The sequence below is a fragment of the Cladophialophora carrionii genome, assembly GCF_000365165.1.
Source record: "Cladophialophora carrionii CBS 160.54 unplaced genomic scaffold supercont1.9, whole genome shotgun sequence".
NCBI classification, from domain to species: Eukaryota; Fungi; Ascomycota; class Eurotiomycetes; order Chaetothyriales; family Herpotrichiellaceae; genus Cladophialophora; species Cladophialophora carrionii.
In genome coordinates this window covers 62,336-81,266 of record NW_008481834.1, presented here as the reverse complement: position 1 = coordinate 81,266, position 18,931 = coordinate 62,336, and the positions used below count along the sequence as shown (strand labels likewise).

The 18,931-nt window shown below is 53.2% G+C and overlaps 7 protein-coding genes across 7 annotated transcripts; 4 read left to right on the top strand and 3 right to left on the bottom strand.

Moving 5' to 3' along the window:
* Positions 1-335: 335 nt before the first annotated feature.
* On the top strand, positions 336-816 carry G647_09107 (uncharacterized protein; the record flags this gene model as incomplete). The annotated part of the gene is made up of 2 exons (XM_008733412.1): positions 336-457; positions 510-816. 2 exons carry the CDS (start codon positions 336-338, stop codon positions 814-816), a joined length of 429 nt encoding a protein of 142 aa, XP_008731634.1.
* Positions 817-1,804: 988 nt separating this feature from the next.
* G647_09106 (uncharacterized protein) lies at positions 1,805-2,943 on the top strand (the record flags this gene model as incomplete). Its single annotated transcript, XM_008733411.1, has 2 exons — positions 1,805-1,896; positions 1,947-2,943. 2 exons carry the CDS (start codon positions 1,805-1,807, stop codon positions 2,941-2,943), a joined length of 1,089 nt encoding a protein of 362 aa, XP_008731633.1.
* Positions 2,944-4,706: 1,763 nt separating this feature from the next.
* Positions 4,707-8,156, bottom strand: G647_09105 (uncharacterized protein; the record flags this gene model as incomplete). Its single annotated transcript, XM_008733410.1, has 1 exon — positions 4,707-8,156. One exon carries the CDS (start codon positions 8,154-8,156, stop codon positions 4,707-4,709), a length of 3,450 nt encoding a protein of 1,149 aa, XP_008731632.1.
* A 446-nt stretch (positions 8,157-8,602) lies between these two features.
* Positions 8,603-9,575, bottom strand: G647_09104 (uncharacterized protein; the record flags this gene model as incomplete). The annotated part of the gene is made up of 4 exons (XM_008733409.1): positions 8,603-8,862; positions 8,912-9,237; positions 9,291-9,389; positions 9,436-9,575. The coding sequence occupies 4 exons, from the start codon at positions 9,573-9,575 to the stop codon at positions 8,603-8,605; spliced, it is 825 nt and encodes a 274-aa protein (XP_008731631.1).
* A 223-nt stretch (positions 9,576-9,798) lies between these two features.
* Positions 9,799-11,334, top strand: G647_09103 (uncharacterized protein; the record flags this gene model as incomplete). Its single annotated transcript, XM_008733408.1, has 1 exon — positions 9,799-11,334. One exon carries the CDS (start codon positions 9,799-9,801, stop codon positions 11,332-11,334), a length of 1,536 nt encoding a protein of 511 aa, XP_008731630.1.
* A 1,606-nt stretch (positions 11,335-12,940) lies between these two features.
* G647_09102 (uncharacterized protein) lies at positions 12,941-14,617 on the top strand (the record flags this gene model as incomplete). The annotated part of the gene is made up of 3 exons (XM_008733407.1): positions 12,941-13,253; positions 13,335-13,478; positions 13,587-14,617. 3 exons carry the CDS (start codon positions 12,941-12,943, stop codon positions 14,615-14,617), a joined length of 1,488 nt encoding a protein of 495 aa, XP_008731629.1.
* Positions 14,618-14,983: 366 nt separating this feature from the next.
* On the bottom strand, positions 14,984-18,826 carry G647_09101 (uncharacterized protein; the record flags this gene model as incomplete). The annotated part of the gene is made up of 1 exon (XM_008733406.1): positions 14,984-18,826. One exon carries the CDS (start codon positions 18,824-18,826, stop codon positions 14,984-14,986), a length of 3,843 nt encoding a protein of 1,280 aa, XP_008731628.1.
* Between the last annotated feature and the right edge of the window lie 105 nt (positions 18,827-18,931).

Below are 18,931 nucleotides of genomic sequence, written 5' to 3'. Positions count from 1 at the left end.
ACTCCTGCTCTCAAACCCATCTGAGCCTCGTTGTTGATTTGTCTAACACTCGATTGCGCCTGAGGCTCATCGGCCAACCACCGCGGCGAGAGAGACCCAAGGGAAGGCACCTCCAGCGTATTGACATCACCGTCATCCTCTCACACTTTGAGGCGTGGCTGCTGAATACGCAACACCACACCGAGCAGTTATGAGTCCCACGCTTTTCGCAAGACAATACTACGGCGGCGACGTGTCAGTTCCCCCGAATCATTTATATTCTACACGTCACCCTTCCACCTCCCAGTCCAAGTCACACCAAGTTAGATCATTCCTACTAACATTCTTTCTTCGCTATGGCCAGATGCTACGATGGTAACCGCGCCTATCGGTGTAACAGTGCCTGGTACGATTGGGGTAGATGGGTTGCCCTTGGCATAATCATCTTCGGCGCATTCCTCATCTTCTTCCTCTTCAGGTGAGTTTTGCGACACCTGCAAGAGACCGCGTGACACTGACTCGGAACGCAGCTTCTTCAGCTCTCGCCGACGACGCCGCCTTGGTAGACAGCCATTGTACGGCACGGGTTGGGCTGGACGAACTCCTTTCGGCCACAACGCTCCTCAATACAACCCGAACTACCAACAGACGCAACAATCCTATCAACCCCCTCCGGCATACAACCAACAGAATGCGGGAGGCTACTACGGGCAAAACCAAGGATACTTCGGTGGAAGACAGACCGACCACGAGATGCAACCACCGCAAAATACCTACGCTGGTGGTGGCTCGCCAGTTTATTCAGCGCCAGAAGGTCCTCCTCCAGCGAAGAAATGATTAGGATCAATTGCAGGGAGATAGAAATATGTCCACTGTCGTGACTGGGAGTCAGCTGATGCGATAAAGAGATTCGGTCGAATGTTCGAGTTGGTGGGTGCAGGGTTGGGACGGTTGTACGATAACGACGGTGACCGTAGATTTGGTCAGGCTTTGGAAACATGGCGCAAGGAAAAGCCGCATGAATATATTTATTGCCATGAGTATGAAAGTAATTAGCACTGCAACACAACCGCAACCCAGCGTATTCCTATCTCGAATGTTTGTTACTTTCTCGCTCTGCTCATTCCAAACTGCCCTACCGAGCCAGGCTCAAACTCTTCCAGGCGACATGACAGAATGGAAGCATTGGGAAATACCTCAAGTAGCTCCATGCAAGCCATGCGAACAGCCAGACGGAGGATACTCGTACCTCGTACGTATTTGGGCAGCTCCCGCCGCGGATATGGATCCCTGTTTGGTGGCTGGTTCGGATGGGTGGCGGCGTGTTTCAGCTGGCCTGGAGATGCATCTCAGGAGTCCGATCGCATGCAAGTATCCGCCACAGCGCCGCCCGAGAGGTGTGATTGGCCTTATAGGCACCGGCCCCCCCAGCCCTTAACTCCCCGTGGCCTTGCTCCGCCTCCTGGTTAGACGTGCCTCGTCCCTCATGCTCACTTCAGGTTCTTTTCATAGCACTCTCCGTACAGGACATCGGCGAGTCTCATTCTTTGTCGTTCGGTCCTTTCCTTCACACGTCTTTCTCTAATTACATGCGCATTGCCCTCACGCTCAATCGACCCTGTAGCACCACGTCCTGTGGTCACGTCACGTTGTCGGTAATTGCATTCATTCATCGCCACAGCACTGTCCACCAGCTGGTCTAGGGGACTCGCGAACAATACGTTTTAGAATTCACCGTTGAACGTCTTTGCACTCGGATACGTACACCTGGACATTGGCGACCCTCGCTCACCGCCGACGATATTCCACCTTTCCACCGCTCAGCATGGCATCCTATCTCTACAGGCGTGACGTGGTGTCCGACGCCAAAGACACATTATCTAGCTGGGACAAGTGCATGGACAAGGACTACTGCAAGTATGTGGCGAAATACCCGACTGCATGGGAAATGCTCTGACTGTCTCAAGATGGCCTGTCATTGTCGCAATCATCGTCGGTTGTCTAATCCTGTTCTCCGTCCTCTTCTGCGTTGCTCGATGCATTTGCTGCGGCGTTGAGCTGTGTTCCTGTTGTGTGAGCTGCTTTACCTGCTGCGGAAGCTGCTGCGGAGGTTGCTGTAAGGGAGGGGGTCGAAGTCGGGACCGTCCTTCGAAATACACAGACGACTATAGTCGCATGCCTCCTACTCCCTACCAGGGATACCAGCCAGCCCCGAGCCCGATGGTCTATGGTGGCGTTGGCAATCCCAGCGCCCCACAGTTTGCGACCTTTGACGACCCGAGTAGCAAGAGAATGGTCAACGAAGACAGTCTCCCGCACATGCCAAGCTGGGATACCGCTGTGAAGAGGCGAGTCGAGGACACCAGTGCACCGCCCGAGGCTAAGAACGGTGACCTCGAGATGGGCAGGCTAGACTCGCAGCCGCAAAGGATGAGAGGGGGCTACAACAGCGTCCCCAACCCTGCGGTCTCACCGAACCCGACCCAGTCAGAATACTTACACAACGACTCGGGCATGAACCACGCTTACAACTCCGACCTGGGCGACCAAAGATTACTCAGCCATAACGAAACTCACGGCTTCCAGGCCGTCCCTCTGAGCCCACCTCCCACTTATCGTTCGAACTCCAGTGCTCCGTCCCTTGCCGGCAGTCAGTTTGGCGGCGCCGGCGCAGCCATGCCGGGCCCTAACGCTTATAATCACGGTCAACAACAGCACCTACCGCAGCGCCAACCCAGCTACCAAGACTCTTACGCTCCAAGCAGCACACGGTACGAGCCATCACAGCAAGACTACATGTCGGAGTCCAACAGACTCAGCATGCCCATGCCGTATAATCCTGGCCCAACAGCCCAACCGCAAGCACTATATCCACCATCAGAAGCATCGCCACGTGACATCCGACCTCCAAGTTTCCTGCAGGTAGGAAGAAAGCCTGTCCAAGGAAGCTTCAGGGAGGTCTGAACACGATACATTATATCGCATCGCAATGGCCATGCCCAGAATTCGCCCGACTTTGTGTGTCGGCCAGCAAGGACAGGGCCAAATTTGGCAACCTTTGACTCTCCGAACCAATCGGCGCTCACACAGCCGGCCGAACCTCAGTGCCTCCGTCTGACAGAACCGGCCCCAAACATGGTTACAGAAGGTCGCGCACGACTACGGGGAAGGCGCGCATCATTCCTCCCATAAAGTGAGCCATGAATTGAGGACAGTCAACCCAGCCAAGCCCGCCCAAAACGTCCAGGTCGGCGGCCTACCTTGAAATGAAAGGTCTCGACGGGCCACTGAAAGCGAGCACCCGGCACTCCTGCAGGAGGGATGCGCCGGAATGGAACTGGCTGTAGTGGCCAGAGACCAGAGATTTCACGACCGCGGCGTTGGGCGCGGATACGACTGTCGCTGTCGCTGTCGCCGTAGAACAGAATATGGACTCAATTCTCCTCTGCTGACCTCTGACCCTCGAGCGTTATAATCGATATCGTACCATACTCGCTCGGATACGGCGACTGCCCGGCTGTCTCATGGTCCCCGAACAAGGACCGAAGAGGCAGTGAAGGGATTCAAAGAGCAGCTTGGAATTGAGCCTGGGGTTTTGAACTCCCTCGAGAATGTACTTATATTTGTATTGTGTTGTACAGGACAAAGATTAAACTTGGCGTGGGATGGCCTAGGTAGGTAGGTAGGAAACGGGACAGAAATCCGTGACGAGGTCTAATGAAACCATAATGATTATTCAAGGAGTCTGTGTATTCCGGCCACGTACAGTAGTGAAGACAAGGGAGATATATTTCCGATCACTAGCTCTACTCTCATCCCTGCAACTAGCAAGGCTAGAGAAAGAGACTGCACCGTAAGCAGGTGGACCATGTTCATCCCAAGATGTTGATGTGAATGATGATATTAGTACGGGTGGCATGTGGCACGAGGCACGATCGCTGTTGCTGTTGCCGTTGCCGTGCCGTGCCTTCTGTCGGGCTTGAAAGACGGCCACAGTAACTAGGTAGCTACAGTAGCTAGCTAGCCGGCTAGCTTCTGCCTCTGCCTCTGCTTTTTGCTCCCGTGAGACCACGCTATGCAACAAATGTGTCCCGCCCAATGTATGCATGATGCGATGAAATTCTCCGCTGATGCTGATGTTGATGCCGATGCCGATGCCGATGCCAAAAGACCGGTCCCCAGTCACAGTAGCACTCGCCTCGAGTCCTGAGAACATGCCGCCCTGCCGCCCAAACTCGTGCCAGAAACAAACAGGGTCTGTTTCTCTCAATGCCCCGGAGGCGCGTTCATAAAGGCAGCGTTGTTGAACGCGTCCTCCTGCTTGATTGTCCCGTTGAGGAGAGGACATAATCTTCAAGAGATATTGTCAGCAATCTGGTCCATTAACTTCAGGAGCACAAAGGATGCTAGGCATGGCGGTAGGATATTGGGAGGTTGCAATGAGCGGACGGACTTCGATGGGGGCGATCGTTCTTTGTACCATCATTGCTTCTGCACAACGAGCCACGGGATGTGCTCGCATGGAGAAGCAAGCAGTGGTCACTCGGACACTTGTCCTCGAGTCGGACAGTAATCAGACAAAATACAAGGGGCTCCTCGACCAGAAATGATGTCGAGTTTGCGCCATACTTCTCGAGCCATGGGATGAAGGGCAGATGGCGCCTTATCGACTCGAGAAATCAGGCGTCTGTATCAACAGCGATCCGACCTTGCGGTCAAAGGGGAGATCACAATGTTTGCATAATGCATTGGACTTGACTGACTTTTTGTTGGTCTTGATATGTCCCACCTGGCCACAGTTTGCACACTTCCTCTGGGTGGGTTGTGTATTCTTTCCACCGCCAGTGAAGGAGCCATCGGCGTCGGGAGACATCGCGGTGCCACCTGGGGAAGTGGCTCCTCCCAGGGCGGCTTCTTTGTTCTTGTTTCGCTTTTGGCGGCGGGCCTTGTTCTTCTCGAGTTGCGCGAGGGCTTCTTCGATTCTGCCGAAGTGTTAGCAGACGTACGAGCTGCTGTCGTGGTAGGAGTTCTTCTTGCCGTTTCCGATTACGAGCATCCTGCTCAGCGTCACCTGTCGGCGCGATGTCCATGATACTAGTGTAATGTAAGCATTCGATTGAAACCATATGGGCGCGAGCAAACCTTGTATTTTCAATCTCTTCCGCCTCCTTGATCTTCATGTACTTCTTGATGACGGCAGGGTCAGTCTCAATGTACTCTTGCTCGACCGTTTCACCATCCTTCGTCTTGACTTGACGAACAATCCGCAGCACTTTCTGGGTCTGACTACCCACGCTGCGTCTGCTGAACGACGTGGCCGTCTCATCGTCACGACCGCGCCGCGACATGGACGGTGTCTGCGTTCCGGAAACTGAAGTAGCTCTGATGTTTGATCGACCATTGGCATGCTTGTCTTCTTGTGCGTCGACATCGCCATCCATATCCAGATCCGACGGCTCAATCTTGGATCCAAGGCTGGCCTTTTGCTTCTCCCAAATCCCACGGATGGACTCTTCGTATGATTTCTGCTGGCGGGCAACGTTGTAGCTGTGCCCGCCCAGTTCCTTCTTCAGAGCGATGGCATCCATAGCAGAGCCGCCGATCGGCCTGAATCCACCCTTCATACTGGTCTTGATGAATGAGAACGCCTCTCCACGGCCTGATGGATCGCCTTCACCGAACAACTTCAGCATAGCTTTGCCTTGGGTGGCCTGCATGAAGTTTTTCGTCGTTCTCCACGGCGCAAGTTGTTGCTCGATACTGTCGGCCTCATTCTCTTTGGTATCATCTTCGTCATCGACGTCGGCGTAGCCAGCATCTTGGAGGTATTGGGCACCAACTTGCATTGACTCCAGCAGACAAATGTCCTCTGGTCGGATCAAGGCTTGGATTTGATCTTCGGTGGGTATTTTATCACCCGGCCGCATCTCCCACTCCTTGTGTTCTTTGTTGAAGACCATGAACTCTTTCATTTTCTGCCGGTTCTGCATGTCTGTAGTATCTGGGAAATGCTTGGTCACCTCCTCCACGCGGATTCGTTGGCTCTTCTTCTTGCGGGCGATACGGTACGAGATGGCTTTGAGACGATTCTTGGCGGCGGTGGTCACCATGCGAGAGTGTGTCCCGGGAATGGTGACTGAAGGCAGTTCCTGCCCCACCACGTAAACATTCTCCAGGTTACGCAAGTAGTGAGTTTGACCGTGTACGCCGGTGCTCTCTCTGATGACCAAGAAGTCTGTGGGGTTGGGGTCTTGAGAAAAAATTGGTGCCCTGTACATTGAATTATAGAGTGCAGTCATGGTCTCGCCCGGATCAATGTGGCCGAAGATGTGGAATGGGGACTTGTCCTCGGGTAACAACACTGACGTCTCGCCGATGTCATGCTTGGGCCGGAAATTGTCATCTTTCGACTTCTTGCGATAGTAGTTGATGATCTTGTTGCCCATCCCAGCTTGGGACATCATCAGAGGGTGTTCTTCTGAGTATTCGAGCAGTATCGTCGAGGAGTTATCAGCTAAGGAGATTTCTTTCGTCGTTGGATAGAGTTCCTTCGCCGATCGGTTCTTTTGGTGCTTCCTCTTGATTTTGACGGGTTGTCGGAATGTAATCGGGTGTCTGAAATGCATTCTTTTGCGGTGAAAATTGCGCAGTTCTTGCAACGACAGACGCACCTGGAAATATGGGTACTGGAGACGGATGGCAGGCAGCGAGTGCTCGATGGTCAAATTGGTGAGCTGGCCTCGAACTTTGTGTTGATGATTCTGCTTAAGAAGGTCATATTCAGCATCGTTCGAAGTCTTGAAGCGCTGTTGCAGGCGGTCCTTCAGTGTCTTGACAGTAGTCGTCTTGTCGCCTGGACGAGCCTTGGCCCGAGCGGCTTCAAGATCAACTTCTTCGACCAGCAGACCCGTATCATTCAAATCCAGGATAACCTTGGCAGCGAGTCTCTGTGTAAGTTTCTCAGGGTCGTCAAGTGACGGTACGTCGATCTGATGAATCGTGACAATGTCTTGAGGATCTAGGCCGAGTCGGCGCTTCTTACGAGGCTGTTCGAAGTCGTTGAACTCGTCGAAATCAAACATATCTTCATCGGCTTCGACGATCCGTGGTCTGATCTCAACCACTTCGTCTTCCGAGAGCGCGAGATGAGACAAGGTATCAAAGTCCGTGCACATAAACTCCAGGTCTTGCGTGGAGAGACCATTCGGTAGGGGTTCGTCTGGATCGGACTCGTCCGAAGACTCCTCCACTTCCTGGACAGCCGCATGCTCCCGAGTTCTCACAAAGTCAGTTGCCACTTCTGGTGCAGAAATTGGCACTATTGAGTTGAAGGCCACCTTCTGATCTTGCTCAATTTCTAGGTTGACTTTGGTGGGCCGGACTTGTCTCGGAGGCTTCAGGGGCGTTTTGCCCTGCCATTTGAACGGTCTCGGGGGGAAGAGTTTGTTGAAGTAGGGTGCCTCGTCGCGCCTGAAGTCAGGAAATTCGAGCTTCAGCCACTCGTCGATGTTCTCCTGCGCAGTCGTGGGAGCGAAGCCCTTTCCTGATTGTGCGAACAGTGCCAATTGAATCCTATACTGGGCATCTTCTATCTCGTCCAGATCCGGCTCGAGCATAGAGAGATCTTGTGTGACATCCTCCCCGTGGTCCGAAGCGAGATCTGACTCTTGATCTCCATCTCTCAGTGGTTTATCAGGTGGCTTTGAAGCAGCGGTCACGGGCGGAGGAGCGCTGGTCAGGATGGGACTGGAAGGGCCGAAGAGATCATCGTCGTCATCGAGACCATCGAGGGCGCTCTCTCCGATACCAGGCAGCAAGTCAGTCGGTATGTCTACTCGAGGGTCTTGGGCAGGTTCTTCGTCCGGTAGCAACTCATCATCACCGATGTCTTCGTAGTCGACCGCATCATCCGCCTTTTCCCCTTGTTCCAGTTCTCTTTCATTCAGCTCGTCTAGGTTAAACCCTTCCGCACCGCCTTCGTTTAATAGCGCACTCAACTCATCGTTGCCATCGGCGGGGACGTTGAAACTTTGGTCAAAAGGTGTGTTAGCTGTCGCGTCTGCCAACTCCGCCATATCCGCCATGTCCGCCATATCTGCCAGTTCTCTCATGTCCTCATCGTCGTTATCGAAGAGATCGTCGAGGCCATTAGCCTGCTGGTAGATGTCGGTAGCCATGGCGGCGGTCTTTGAAGGAAGAGTAAGGTGGAGGTAAAAGGTCGCCTGCGATCACCCCGCAGGACTGAGTTGTTGATCACTCTGACCACGCATCGCAATCAGACCCTGGCAGTGATCTTGGGAATTCGCGTCATCCGGTCAAGGTTTGGTGATGTCTAACGCGTTCAACAACGAAGTGTTGCGCTTGTGTAATCGTGCCGGGAGGAAAGTTGCCAGATACAGATCAGGTTCAAATTCGGAGGAGGCAGCAATCGCAGGCGCTTGACTCGCGCTTTAGTGCAATTCGGGACCGGCATGACACGCGGCACAGCCTTGTGCAGCCTTGCCGCTGGGGGCCGGAAATGGTACTCTCGCTTTAAATAAAATCTCTGGTCATGTCATTCCATTCATTAACAGGGTATCATAAGCCCAACGCTATAGCAAATAGACAGGTGAACAACCCGTCATCAGAGATTTCCCAGCTTGAGCGGACTCCAGTCTCCCAAATACGCACATAAGGCGCGGCTGCTTCCCCTAGTGCAATAATGTACAATCTGAGTCTTCTTGTCCTCGCCAACCAGCTTTGCGATTTGTCTCAGATCGCTTGTTCTCGGCAAGTAGAGGGCTACACTCGGCGATAGCTTCTTGAAAGCCTCGTACAGGTAGCTGAACGAATAGGGTTGCATTAATTCGAGATCAAAGACTTCCGCGTCTCGATAGCCAGGACCTATCTCAACATGTCAGCGAAATTCTCAGTCGATATCGAGGCAGCTGACCTCCCCAGGGCGGACTGGCAAAAATAACGCCCAGCTTGCTTGCCAGAGTATTGAAACTTCTCGCCTGCTCGTCCATTTCGCCGCCATCGAGCCCGAGAAGCTTCAAGCAGTCGCCTTTCAACCAGGTAATCCGATCAGCAACGCCGTAGATCTCTGCATTGTGCTGGGCGCATCTGAGGGTCGCTTCATCTTTCTCAATGGCATACACTCGCTTCCACTTTCCGGAGAGTGCAAAAGCGATGGTGTTTCCACCCACTCCACACATTACATCGAAGATGATCGGTCTGCCTGGTGGTACAGCTTCTGCCACATGCTGTGCAATCGTGCTTGAGGGGGTCAGAAAGCACATGCTAGAGTCTGGAAGTTGACGAAGACGTACTTAGCGACGGACTCGTGCGTAACTTCGTACCACGAGTCGTCGGTCATCCAGATCCCATCATCGTATTTGGAAAAGATCGAATATCCTTGATTCCAGTATCTATCATGTATTAGCGCACCCGAGTATTGGGGACGCGAGTTCTTACTTTTGGATGTCCCATGGAACCTCTTCGATCGACTGATAATGATGTACTCCGGGCGGCAGATCGGTCGAGGAATTCTGCTTTTTGGGAGCAGGCTCAATTGTTGCCTCTACCCGCTCGACTCGCTTTCTTTTCTTTCCCATCGCGATTGCTCTAGGTGTGAACAGTGTTTCTGATGCCATACAAGCTGTGAGACCGAATTCAAAACTGATTGACGGAGACAAAGTTGTTTGCCATTGATAGAGGCACCTCGGCCCTAAGCGAAAAGTCGCCGACACTCCGCGTCACGTTTCACGTCTGCGCAGCCAAAGAGCCCATGACTGTCTTTACGGTCCCCTTCGAGTGATAAACTGACTCAGGTCCAAAATGGACAACTCTCAGTTCCGAACACTCCTACAAAGCAACGAAAATGCAAGCGCGCAAGGTGCGGCGGCCTCCCCGCCAGGCTTCAAGAAGCCCGCACTTGGTTCCAGAAGCCGCGCATCAATTCCCATGACACCTCGCTCGATAGCCGGCCACAGCGCCTCCAGAATGTTCGCACAGCAGGTCGCAGACTACCGGAAGGAGCACGATGGGCAACCGCCGAAGAAGAAGTTCAAATCGAGCGCACCCAAAGGCACGAAACTGGGTTCGGGCTACGAGGATCGCACGCTTGCTCGGAGGGAGGGTGCAGACGATGCCGAGACAACGGATGACAAACAGAAGCGATTGAAGGCTCTGGAGGAGATGTACAAACTACAACAGATTGATGAAGCTACGTTTGAGCACCTCAAGAGCGAGATTGGCATTGGAGGAGATCTCAGCAGCACTCATTTAGTCAAAGGTCTGGACTGGAAATTGCTGGACAGGGTTCGACGTGGAGATGATCTGAATAGCGCTCCGCAACCAGAGGAGAACGAAGAGAAAGCCAAGGTGGATGTTGACGAAGAGCTCGATCATCTGCTTGAGAAGGAGGTTCAGGCCGTGGATCACAGCTTAGGAAAGCAGCAAGACGATGCCGGCATGGAGGAGGACCAGCCCATGACGCGCGATGAGATTTTGCGGCGGCTGAAGGAGAGTCGAGCACAAAAGCAACAGGGCGTTCCTCCCGAGCCAGTGCTTGGTAACCGCTTCAAAAAGGTGACCTCGGACAAACCGAACAAGAGGAAATTCACCGAGGTGGTCAATGGGCGGCGTCGGGAAGTCTTGCTCATTACGAACAAGGACGGCACGACGAAGAGAAAAACTAGATGGATAGACGTGGAGGAGGACACTCCGGACAGCGCACAGAAACAACCTCTTGGAATGGAAGTGCCGGCTGAATTTGTCGCGAAGCAACAAGTGCTCTCGACCCAAGCCGAAGCCGAAGATGAAGACGACGACATCTTCCAGGGAGTCTCTGATTACAACCCCCTTGCTGGAATCAATAGTGATTCCGAGGACGAGGACCACGACAAGTCGAAACCAGCAGCAAGGGCGGAGAAGGACACCGCGTCGACGACTAGCAAGCCACGAAATTACTTTGCGACAAGCGGTCAAGAAGGGGAGGCTGAGGACCGCACCAATCCGATCTTGAAAGACCCCACGCTCCTTTCTGCCCTCAAACGGGCAGCGGGCCTGAAGAGGCACGACGACTCCGGCAGTAATCAAGCCCTTGACTCAGATCCCACCCGAGTGGCCAAGCAGCAGCAATTGCTGGAGCGGCTCAAAGAACAGAACCGGGCAGATGCTGCGGACCTGGACCTTGGTTTCGGGGAGAGCCGATTCGGAGATGACGAGGATGAAGATGGGTCTGTGTGGGAGGATGGTGAAGGGTCATCGAAGAAGAGTGGACGAAAACGTGGGCCGAAGAAACGCAAGGGTGACAAAGACAATGTCAATGATGTGATGGCGGTGATGCGAGGCCGCGACAGGAAGTCCTAGTTAGACCAGCATATGCATTTATGCCTCTTGAAGCTGGGTTCAGAAAGAACCTCGTCCGCCGAATCCATGCTTTCGCTTCTGCATGACATTCGTGAATCGGACATGCGGAATTATCTGACGGTGCTAGTTTGATCTGGAAGATGACCACGAGAATCAACTTCTCAAGCATACTCCGTACTGTGAATATCCTTGATCTCGCTACGTAAGCGTTTGGATGTCCGTGGACTCCGTTCTGGGATAAAATTTATGACACACTGCGGATTGCCGGAGTCCTGTTTCAAGGCGACGGCGACGAGATGGTGGCTTGGTGGCTAGGAAGTGATTCGGTGGAGATGGCGAGGATGAGATACAAATCCTAGGAATTGCATCCACGCTGCCTCCTGACCCGCATTTGACCTGCTGCTCACTTGCTCCTCAACGGCTCCTGACAAACTTACACAGGCTGCTTCAAGGTGGCTGCAGGTGACGTGTCGTTGTGGTGGGGAAAGAGCGAGACAAGTCAAGCCTCCAGGTCGCCTGCAGGCTGAAGCTGTTTCCATGGCTCTTCTTTCTGCACTCTTCAGCTTCACAATGCCGACACCACGCACAGCAAAAGATGCTTGCCGGACGCATCAATTGTATACTATCGGCCCGAAACTCTCTTCCGAAGGATTCTCACCCAGATGGCAGAATCTCCGACTCTCTGGAACTTGGCTCTGAATTCTGCAAGGCACGCACAGTCGGGCGTGTTTCCTTGACAGTAGCGTGGCCAAGCCAACGCTTATCGAGAATCAACGGCATCGCTGGCCCTTCGGACTGCTGTTGTGGACTTTCCCCTGCATTGCCGCCCCTAGTTGGCCGTTTCAAACCCCAGTCTTTGCCACTCTGGATGCTGACTGGCTTCGGGTGCACAAGGCCCTGCAACGGTAGCCTCGTTGCGAATCCACAGTCGGACCGGGGGCAACCCTCGCCTATCACTCCACTGTCTCCTTTTTGGCATCCTGAACCAGTCTCAGCCCGAGCCAGCACCAAGGATGGCCAAGTTTGCCCAGGTCCGGTCAGGAACCGGTAAGAGAACGCTACCATTACACGGTATACCTGCTGTTGGCGAGCCTTTGGTCTGTGGTGGCCTTGAAATGACGGCCTTTTTACAGAGACAGAGCCCGACCTGGACAGATATCGACCAGGATCACCATCACACAAACGACCACGATGAAACGTGCCAACCCGTTCTGCTATCCTGATCACAACTCGTGCTCTTTGCCCCTCGAAGGAGCTTCTCCATCCACCGGCTCTGCTGGCAGAGGTATAACTCTGAGGTTCTTGTCGTTTCATTTGCATCCCCTTCTTTTCTGTTTCCACCAGCTTTCCTCCTTCTTGCTGAGCTCGCTGACACGTTTGTGCGACACACTGCACTTCGTCTTTCCTTCAACAAGGCTAGTCCTTCGTCCTCTCATTCGCAAAGAGCAGAGCTTCGCTCCAGGTCACTCTTTGAGCCAACCAGGTCCTTCATTGATTGAAGCCTGATACCGATAACCCCAGGCGGGCTTATACATCCCATATACAGCTACCCCTTTCTGCAAGAAGCAATTGTCAGAGTCTATCCCCATCAACAACCCATCTCACCATGGTTGCCAAACTCCTTTTCGTCGTTGGTCTCGCCACATCCGTTTTGGCTCACCCTAACCACAAGAGACACAATCGCTTCCACCATGGCACCGGTACCGGTAACGGTTTGGCAATGCCTACCGGTGGGGCCTATCCCATCACCAATGGCACGGCACCACACAATGGCACAGACTTTGGCGGCTCCCCTATTGAGTCACCGTCATCTGTCGAAGCTACCTCGGTTCTACCCACAGCTACCGGCGCTATGACAGTCACAGTCGTCCCTGTCCCTGCCGAGTCCTCTTCCCCAGATACTGGCAAGGACGTCTCAAGTGTGCCCGCCGCAATTGCCATCCCGTCCAACACCGAGGTTGCACCAGCGGCAGACTCTCCAGCGGCCTCGCCGGCACCAGTCCCGGCTCCTGCCCCGGCCCCTGTCCCAGGCTCAGCCGAAGGTTCATGCTCTGTCTTGACGTCGACTATCACCTCTACATCCATCCAGTACATCACCGTCACAGCCAATTCAGGAGATTCAGCCTCAGAAGTTGCTCCCACTGGTGGTGCCGGCGGATTCTATGGCGCTTCTAGTCCCACCTCGCTAGCTGCTGGACCCACCGATGCTGCTTCAAGCTCAACATCCGTTCTCGCCCCAACCGGCGGTCCAGGCGAGTTCTTCCCCGCTCCGGAGAGCGCGTCCTCTATGACGACCAGTGGTGCTGGTAGCCTTCCTTCTACCTCAGGTAGCATCTCCGCCGGTGCTCCCACTGCCGGGGAGTTCTTCCCCCATCCTGGCCAACAGAGCTCAGTCCCAGTCTTTGACAGCAGCTCTTCTGCGGCTTTGCCATCTTATGGCGGCGGTGCACCTTCAGTCGTCCCGACTACCTTCGCAACCATCCCCAGCAGTGCTCCATCCTCCAGCGCGGCTCCTAGTGCCTCTTCTGTATCACCATCCTCAACTCCTAGCTCTTCCCCAAGCACCGGTGGGTCGACTAGCGGCAAGAAGGGTCTTTCCTACAACACCGCCTCTCTGACCAACGCCTTCGCTGGCAAGGGTATCAGCTGGGCATACAATTGGGGTGCGTCACCAGATGGTTCAATCGTCTCTGGGGCCGAGTATGTTCCTATGTTCTGGGGTCCAAACTCTGTATCTGGATGGGCAAATGCGGCGGCATCGGCTATTGCCAGTGGTTCTAAGCACGCCTTGTCTCTGAACGAGCCGGATCTCAACTCCCAAGCCAACGTTGATCCCGCCACTGCAGCCAAGTTGCACATTGAGAACATGAATCCTCTCGCCGGTCAAGTCTCGATCGGATCTCCAGCTGTCACCAATGGTGCTGGCACTAACCCGCTCATGGGCATTGACTGGCTCAACGCTTTCTTCAAGGCTTGCGCGGGCCAATGCAAAGTCGACTTCGTTGCCTTCCATTGGTACGACTCGGCCAGCAACTTGGACTACTTCAAGAATCACGTCAACGACGTTATTGCCACTGCCCAGCAGAACGGTATTGGCAAGGTGTGGCTTACTGAGTTTGGCGCCAGCGGTTCGGACTCGGATGTTGCCAACTTCATCACAGAGGCAACTGCCTTCCTCGACTCAACTGACGCTGTCGAGAGATATGCCTACTTCATGTGCGCGGATGGCATTCTTGTCAAAGGCAATTCGATATCAAGCCCAGTCGGCGCCGCATACTCGTAAGACTATAAGAGTGGATCGTCTATCGTATTCGTATGAGCGTTTGGACGGTGCAAAGTGGCACTTGTCACGCATTCTTGGGTGGGACCATTTCTGGAAACGATGTTGGCTCGTTGTACAATGGATTCTTTGGAAACGATTTTTGGGCAAAACAGAGACTTCAGGCTCATAGATAGAGTGGAAATGCTAAAGGTATTTGGCTTCTTGCAAAGGAATCGGAAAGATCACGAAATGTTACGAAATGCATATGAGCAACCTGATCTATCAAACATAGCGGTCGCAACATTAGATCCTCTTCAGACAGTACAAAATATCTGGATATCATCATGTCAACAACTGCACACCCAGATGCAGGGCAAAACAAGTTCATTAGCCAATATCTCTGACAACATCGATGCCGTACCTCTTCCGGACCCCTGACGCCTCATCACGCACGGATGGATATCCAACACCCTGATTTTCATCCCACCATCCCATTCTGTACTTTACACTCTCACCTTCTTGTTTCAGTGCGTCGAATGTCCCTGGACTACACATCCTACTGTTCGCAAGCAAGGCCGCGACTCCAAAGACCGTGCACGGATTATGCGGCACCAGCCTGTCCTGCTTCGTCAGATAACACGCCACTGCTGTCAACACAGTCATAATGCCAAGGGATATCTGCAACGCGAGTTTGGCACGGTTGTGCTGGACGAGGCGAACCACCTGTGACACATTGTAGACCGCGCCTGGATATGATTGATTTGCAGCTGGGTCGTTGGGGTCGACAGGGACACGCATCTTGCTCGAGATGGCTTGTGCCATATACCTCCTGTAAAATGCGTTGATGCCCTTGAGCATGACAGCTTTGTTCTCTTCGCCGACGAGCGTCGAGATCGGGAGTGGTTTCTTGCCGAACAAGACTGCCTGGAAAAAGTTGTCGACAGGAGCTTCGGCCAGATTTGCAGAGGCGAATTGTGTTTGGTTGAACACTGAGAGAGATTGGTCCATGTGCTGCTGGATACGGTAGGAAAATGCGGTCTCTCCACCAGGTCCGGACTGAAGGAGCTGGACAGTGTTCTCGTTCGGAAAAGGTCGCTGTGAGAATGGCGGAGCAGTTGTCGAGATAGACATCGAGGCAAGATCGAAAGTCGCCACCGTCTCGACGGTCTGCATCTCCTGATAACACATCAAAACAGTGATAGCATTTTGTTCAGGGCGATCAAGGTCAGCATATCCATAGACGAACGCCAAGGATGGACAACCAGGAGGATTGTCGGGCTGGGCGCCCGGATCGCTTTCGCCGAAAGCGTCCCCTTGGATCGCATCGTAAGGTCCGACGTGGAGGTCAAGCACTTTGCCAAAGTAGGACGAATTGGTCTGGAAGCCGGCGCGGTATGTGACGTCTATCGTGCTGAGGTTTCCACTCGGACCTCCACGACGACAGTTTGGCGGCAGCGGCATGCTTGCATCGACAGTGACACTTGTAGTGTCGATTCTGGAGTTGTATTGAACGCTCACGTTGAATGAGCTGGCATCCTGAGCAGTGCAGTTCAATGAGGCTCGGAGAGCGGGATATGTCGTTTGCAACAGTAATCCAGCGGTGGCTCCCGGAATATTCGGTTTCGCTAGTGATGGCAAAGCAAGCTCGTCATATGTGAACGAGGGATAACTGGTATTCAAGCTCTCTATCAAGCTGACGATAAGAGCTGCAGTGCCATCATCGGTGGCACTATTGTTCCATTGGGTGTTGAACATATCGCTCGTCGCGAGCCCGAGCTGAGTCACCACGCCCGGGAAAGCTTCAGGAGTGTAAAGCCCGGATACGAGAATCGTCAGGACACTACCAACGATTGCAGCGGTTGACGAGCAGAATGCTGCGTAGTGTCGATTCTTGGCGGCCTTGAGAATCCCTACCGGTGGAAGCTGGTTTACCAGGGAGCTGGCCAAGCTCCTTTTAGCAGAGACCTCTCCCGATCTTAGCGCACTGAAAGGTGCTAGAACCATAATGTTGAAGTCTATGGCATTCACAGACGTCGCAACGATGAGGATCACCAATGCTGGTAGCAGACGTGTGTACACTGCCTTGGTTGTATCATCTACTCCAGGCAAAGTTAATATCCCTTGGTTGGTATCTGAGCGATGCTGGAGGAGTTCCAAAACCCCAATCATAGAGAGGAGTAGACTCAGGACCAAGACAACAACAGGCTTGCGGGCGAGGAATGGATGCCACCATACTGCCTTGCCCTCCTCTGAAGGGTCGTCGTTGGAAGTTTGTTCTGACGAAGGACGAATATCGCCACGCAAGGATGCTTCGACGACGATGCGGGATGCGCCGTGAGATTCTTTGTCGGGGATAGCAGAAAAGGCGTAACTCGAGAGCTTGCGAGCGACTTCCTTTTCTCTCAAGCCTCGGAGACGTCCAATGAGGCTGTTGAAGGCCGGGCTCTGGTTCAAAATCATAGCAATTCCGCAGATCGTCTGATACTCCGGAGGCAGCCCGATTCGGGGTCGTAAGATGAAGGCACCAAGTGCGAGCACGGTCATACAAGCGAAGCCTGCGGTCATGACCCAGAAAGGCAGAGCGGCAACTTTCAACCTGTTGGCGATCGAGATAGCAATTCCATCAATTTCTGAAGCGTCCTTTTCCAACAGGTATTTGTCTGCAAACTGGATGGCAAACTGCTGGAATGTCCTTTCGGCAGCGCTTTGCATTGTAGCCCCACCCATGAGAGCTTCATACCGACCTTGGTCGGAGATAGACGCAGCCATAATCTTGAACATCGTGTTTGGAAAATCCTCTTCCAAATCAGATTGTGCAGTGAGATCGCCAAACATATTTGCACCTGCAACTAACGAGGATGTAAATCGAGAGGCCAGATCTCCATCTTCAAAGCCGGGGAGACTTGCATTGGTTGGGATAGGAGTGCCTGCAGTGATTATAGGCGGATTTTCGCTGAAATCATAGGAAACGTTAACCTTGCCCATGGTGTACGAGGGTCGACACAAAAGGCTTGTGACTTGCTCAATTCCTACTTGCCAAGACAAGATATCAACGTTTGAATCATCGGCGGCCAAGGCCGACTCTGTGGTTGATCCGTTCAGAACTTGGTCGTAAGCGACCTTTGCTAGCGTAAGAAGTTGCCAATTCGTCCCGTCTTCAGGGGTAGTCGAACAATTTACCCGTACCATGTTTCCTCTGTATTGGGTTTTTGGACATAGCTGAAAACTTGCATCGATGACGAAAACTGGCTGGGCACCGCCCATGAGCTGACATTGGGGAGACACTATTGCGATTGTGTCGCCGGTCTGTTCATTGTTGGTACCGTACGGGCCGGGATTTATTGAGACTGTAGCCTGCTGACAGTTGAAACTCGGTATAAAAGCATTCATCTGCGTTTCCACAAGTCGAGAACGGTTCCGAAGTTCCTCAGGCAGATCGATCCTTTCATAGGCAAGGTCGGCAGTAGTTCCCTGATCCTGCACTAGGACACCGCGGGCAAGAACACCGTAGGCCGCGTATGCTATTGAAGCATCTTGGCTCCCGAACGGTTGCGTGATGTTCCAAAAGGAGCCGTTGAACTTTGTATTGCGATTCAGGGTGACACTTCGGTCAGGAAAATCCGTCAAATCTTCCACCAGGAGACCGGTCGACGCCAGTGTGATAATCTTCAGAAGAACAAATCCAACGATCGTGAGAAGCACACCAAAATGGCGACGCCTCAGAGCCAGCCAGAAACTGACGGGCTGCATGGGGGAGGTCAAGTCCAGGAGAAGAGTGTCGTTGCCATCTGCGTCGCCGTGATGAAGCGCGATCCATGGGGCGGCAGCTTTGAAGTGATAGTCCAACTGCCGCCAGATAGCAACGACGAAAACGAGAATAGCTGTAGGGCCGTAGGTCCAAGAGTAGTGGTTTTCCGTGACCAGACTGAAGCCATTCCTCCTAGTATTGAAGTGCCACACGAGAAGAAGTGCAAGACCTAGGAGAAGGAACAACAGAGCGTTCAGAAGTAGGCTGATTGCGGAGAGCCATCCAGAGGTCGACTTCATCGACGCAGAAGGCTTTCCGAGCCGACTCTCCTCCGAGTTTGCAGGAACCTCGTCGACAGTGATTGCTAGTCCATGTTTATCTTGGACAAACTGTGTTCGACCGACTTTGAGCGGCCGACGTAAGAAGCCAAATATGTTGCCACCGAGATAACGCGACGTCGATTCCCGAAACCCGTTAAGCATTCTGATTTAGATCGTACGCCCAGAAGTGAAGGCGCATGTGGCTCTTTGAAATCACTGGGCGTAACGTGGTAGGTATACAGAGTATTTGTCTACCATGGCGAATAT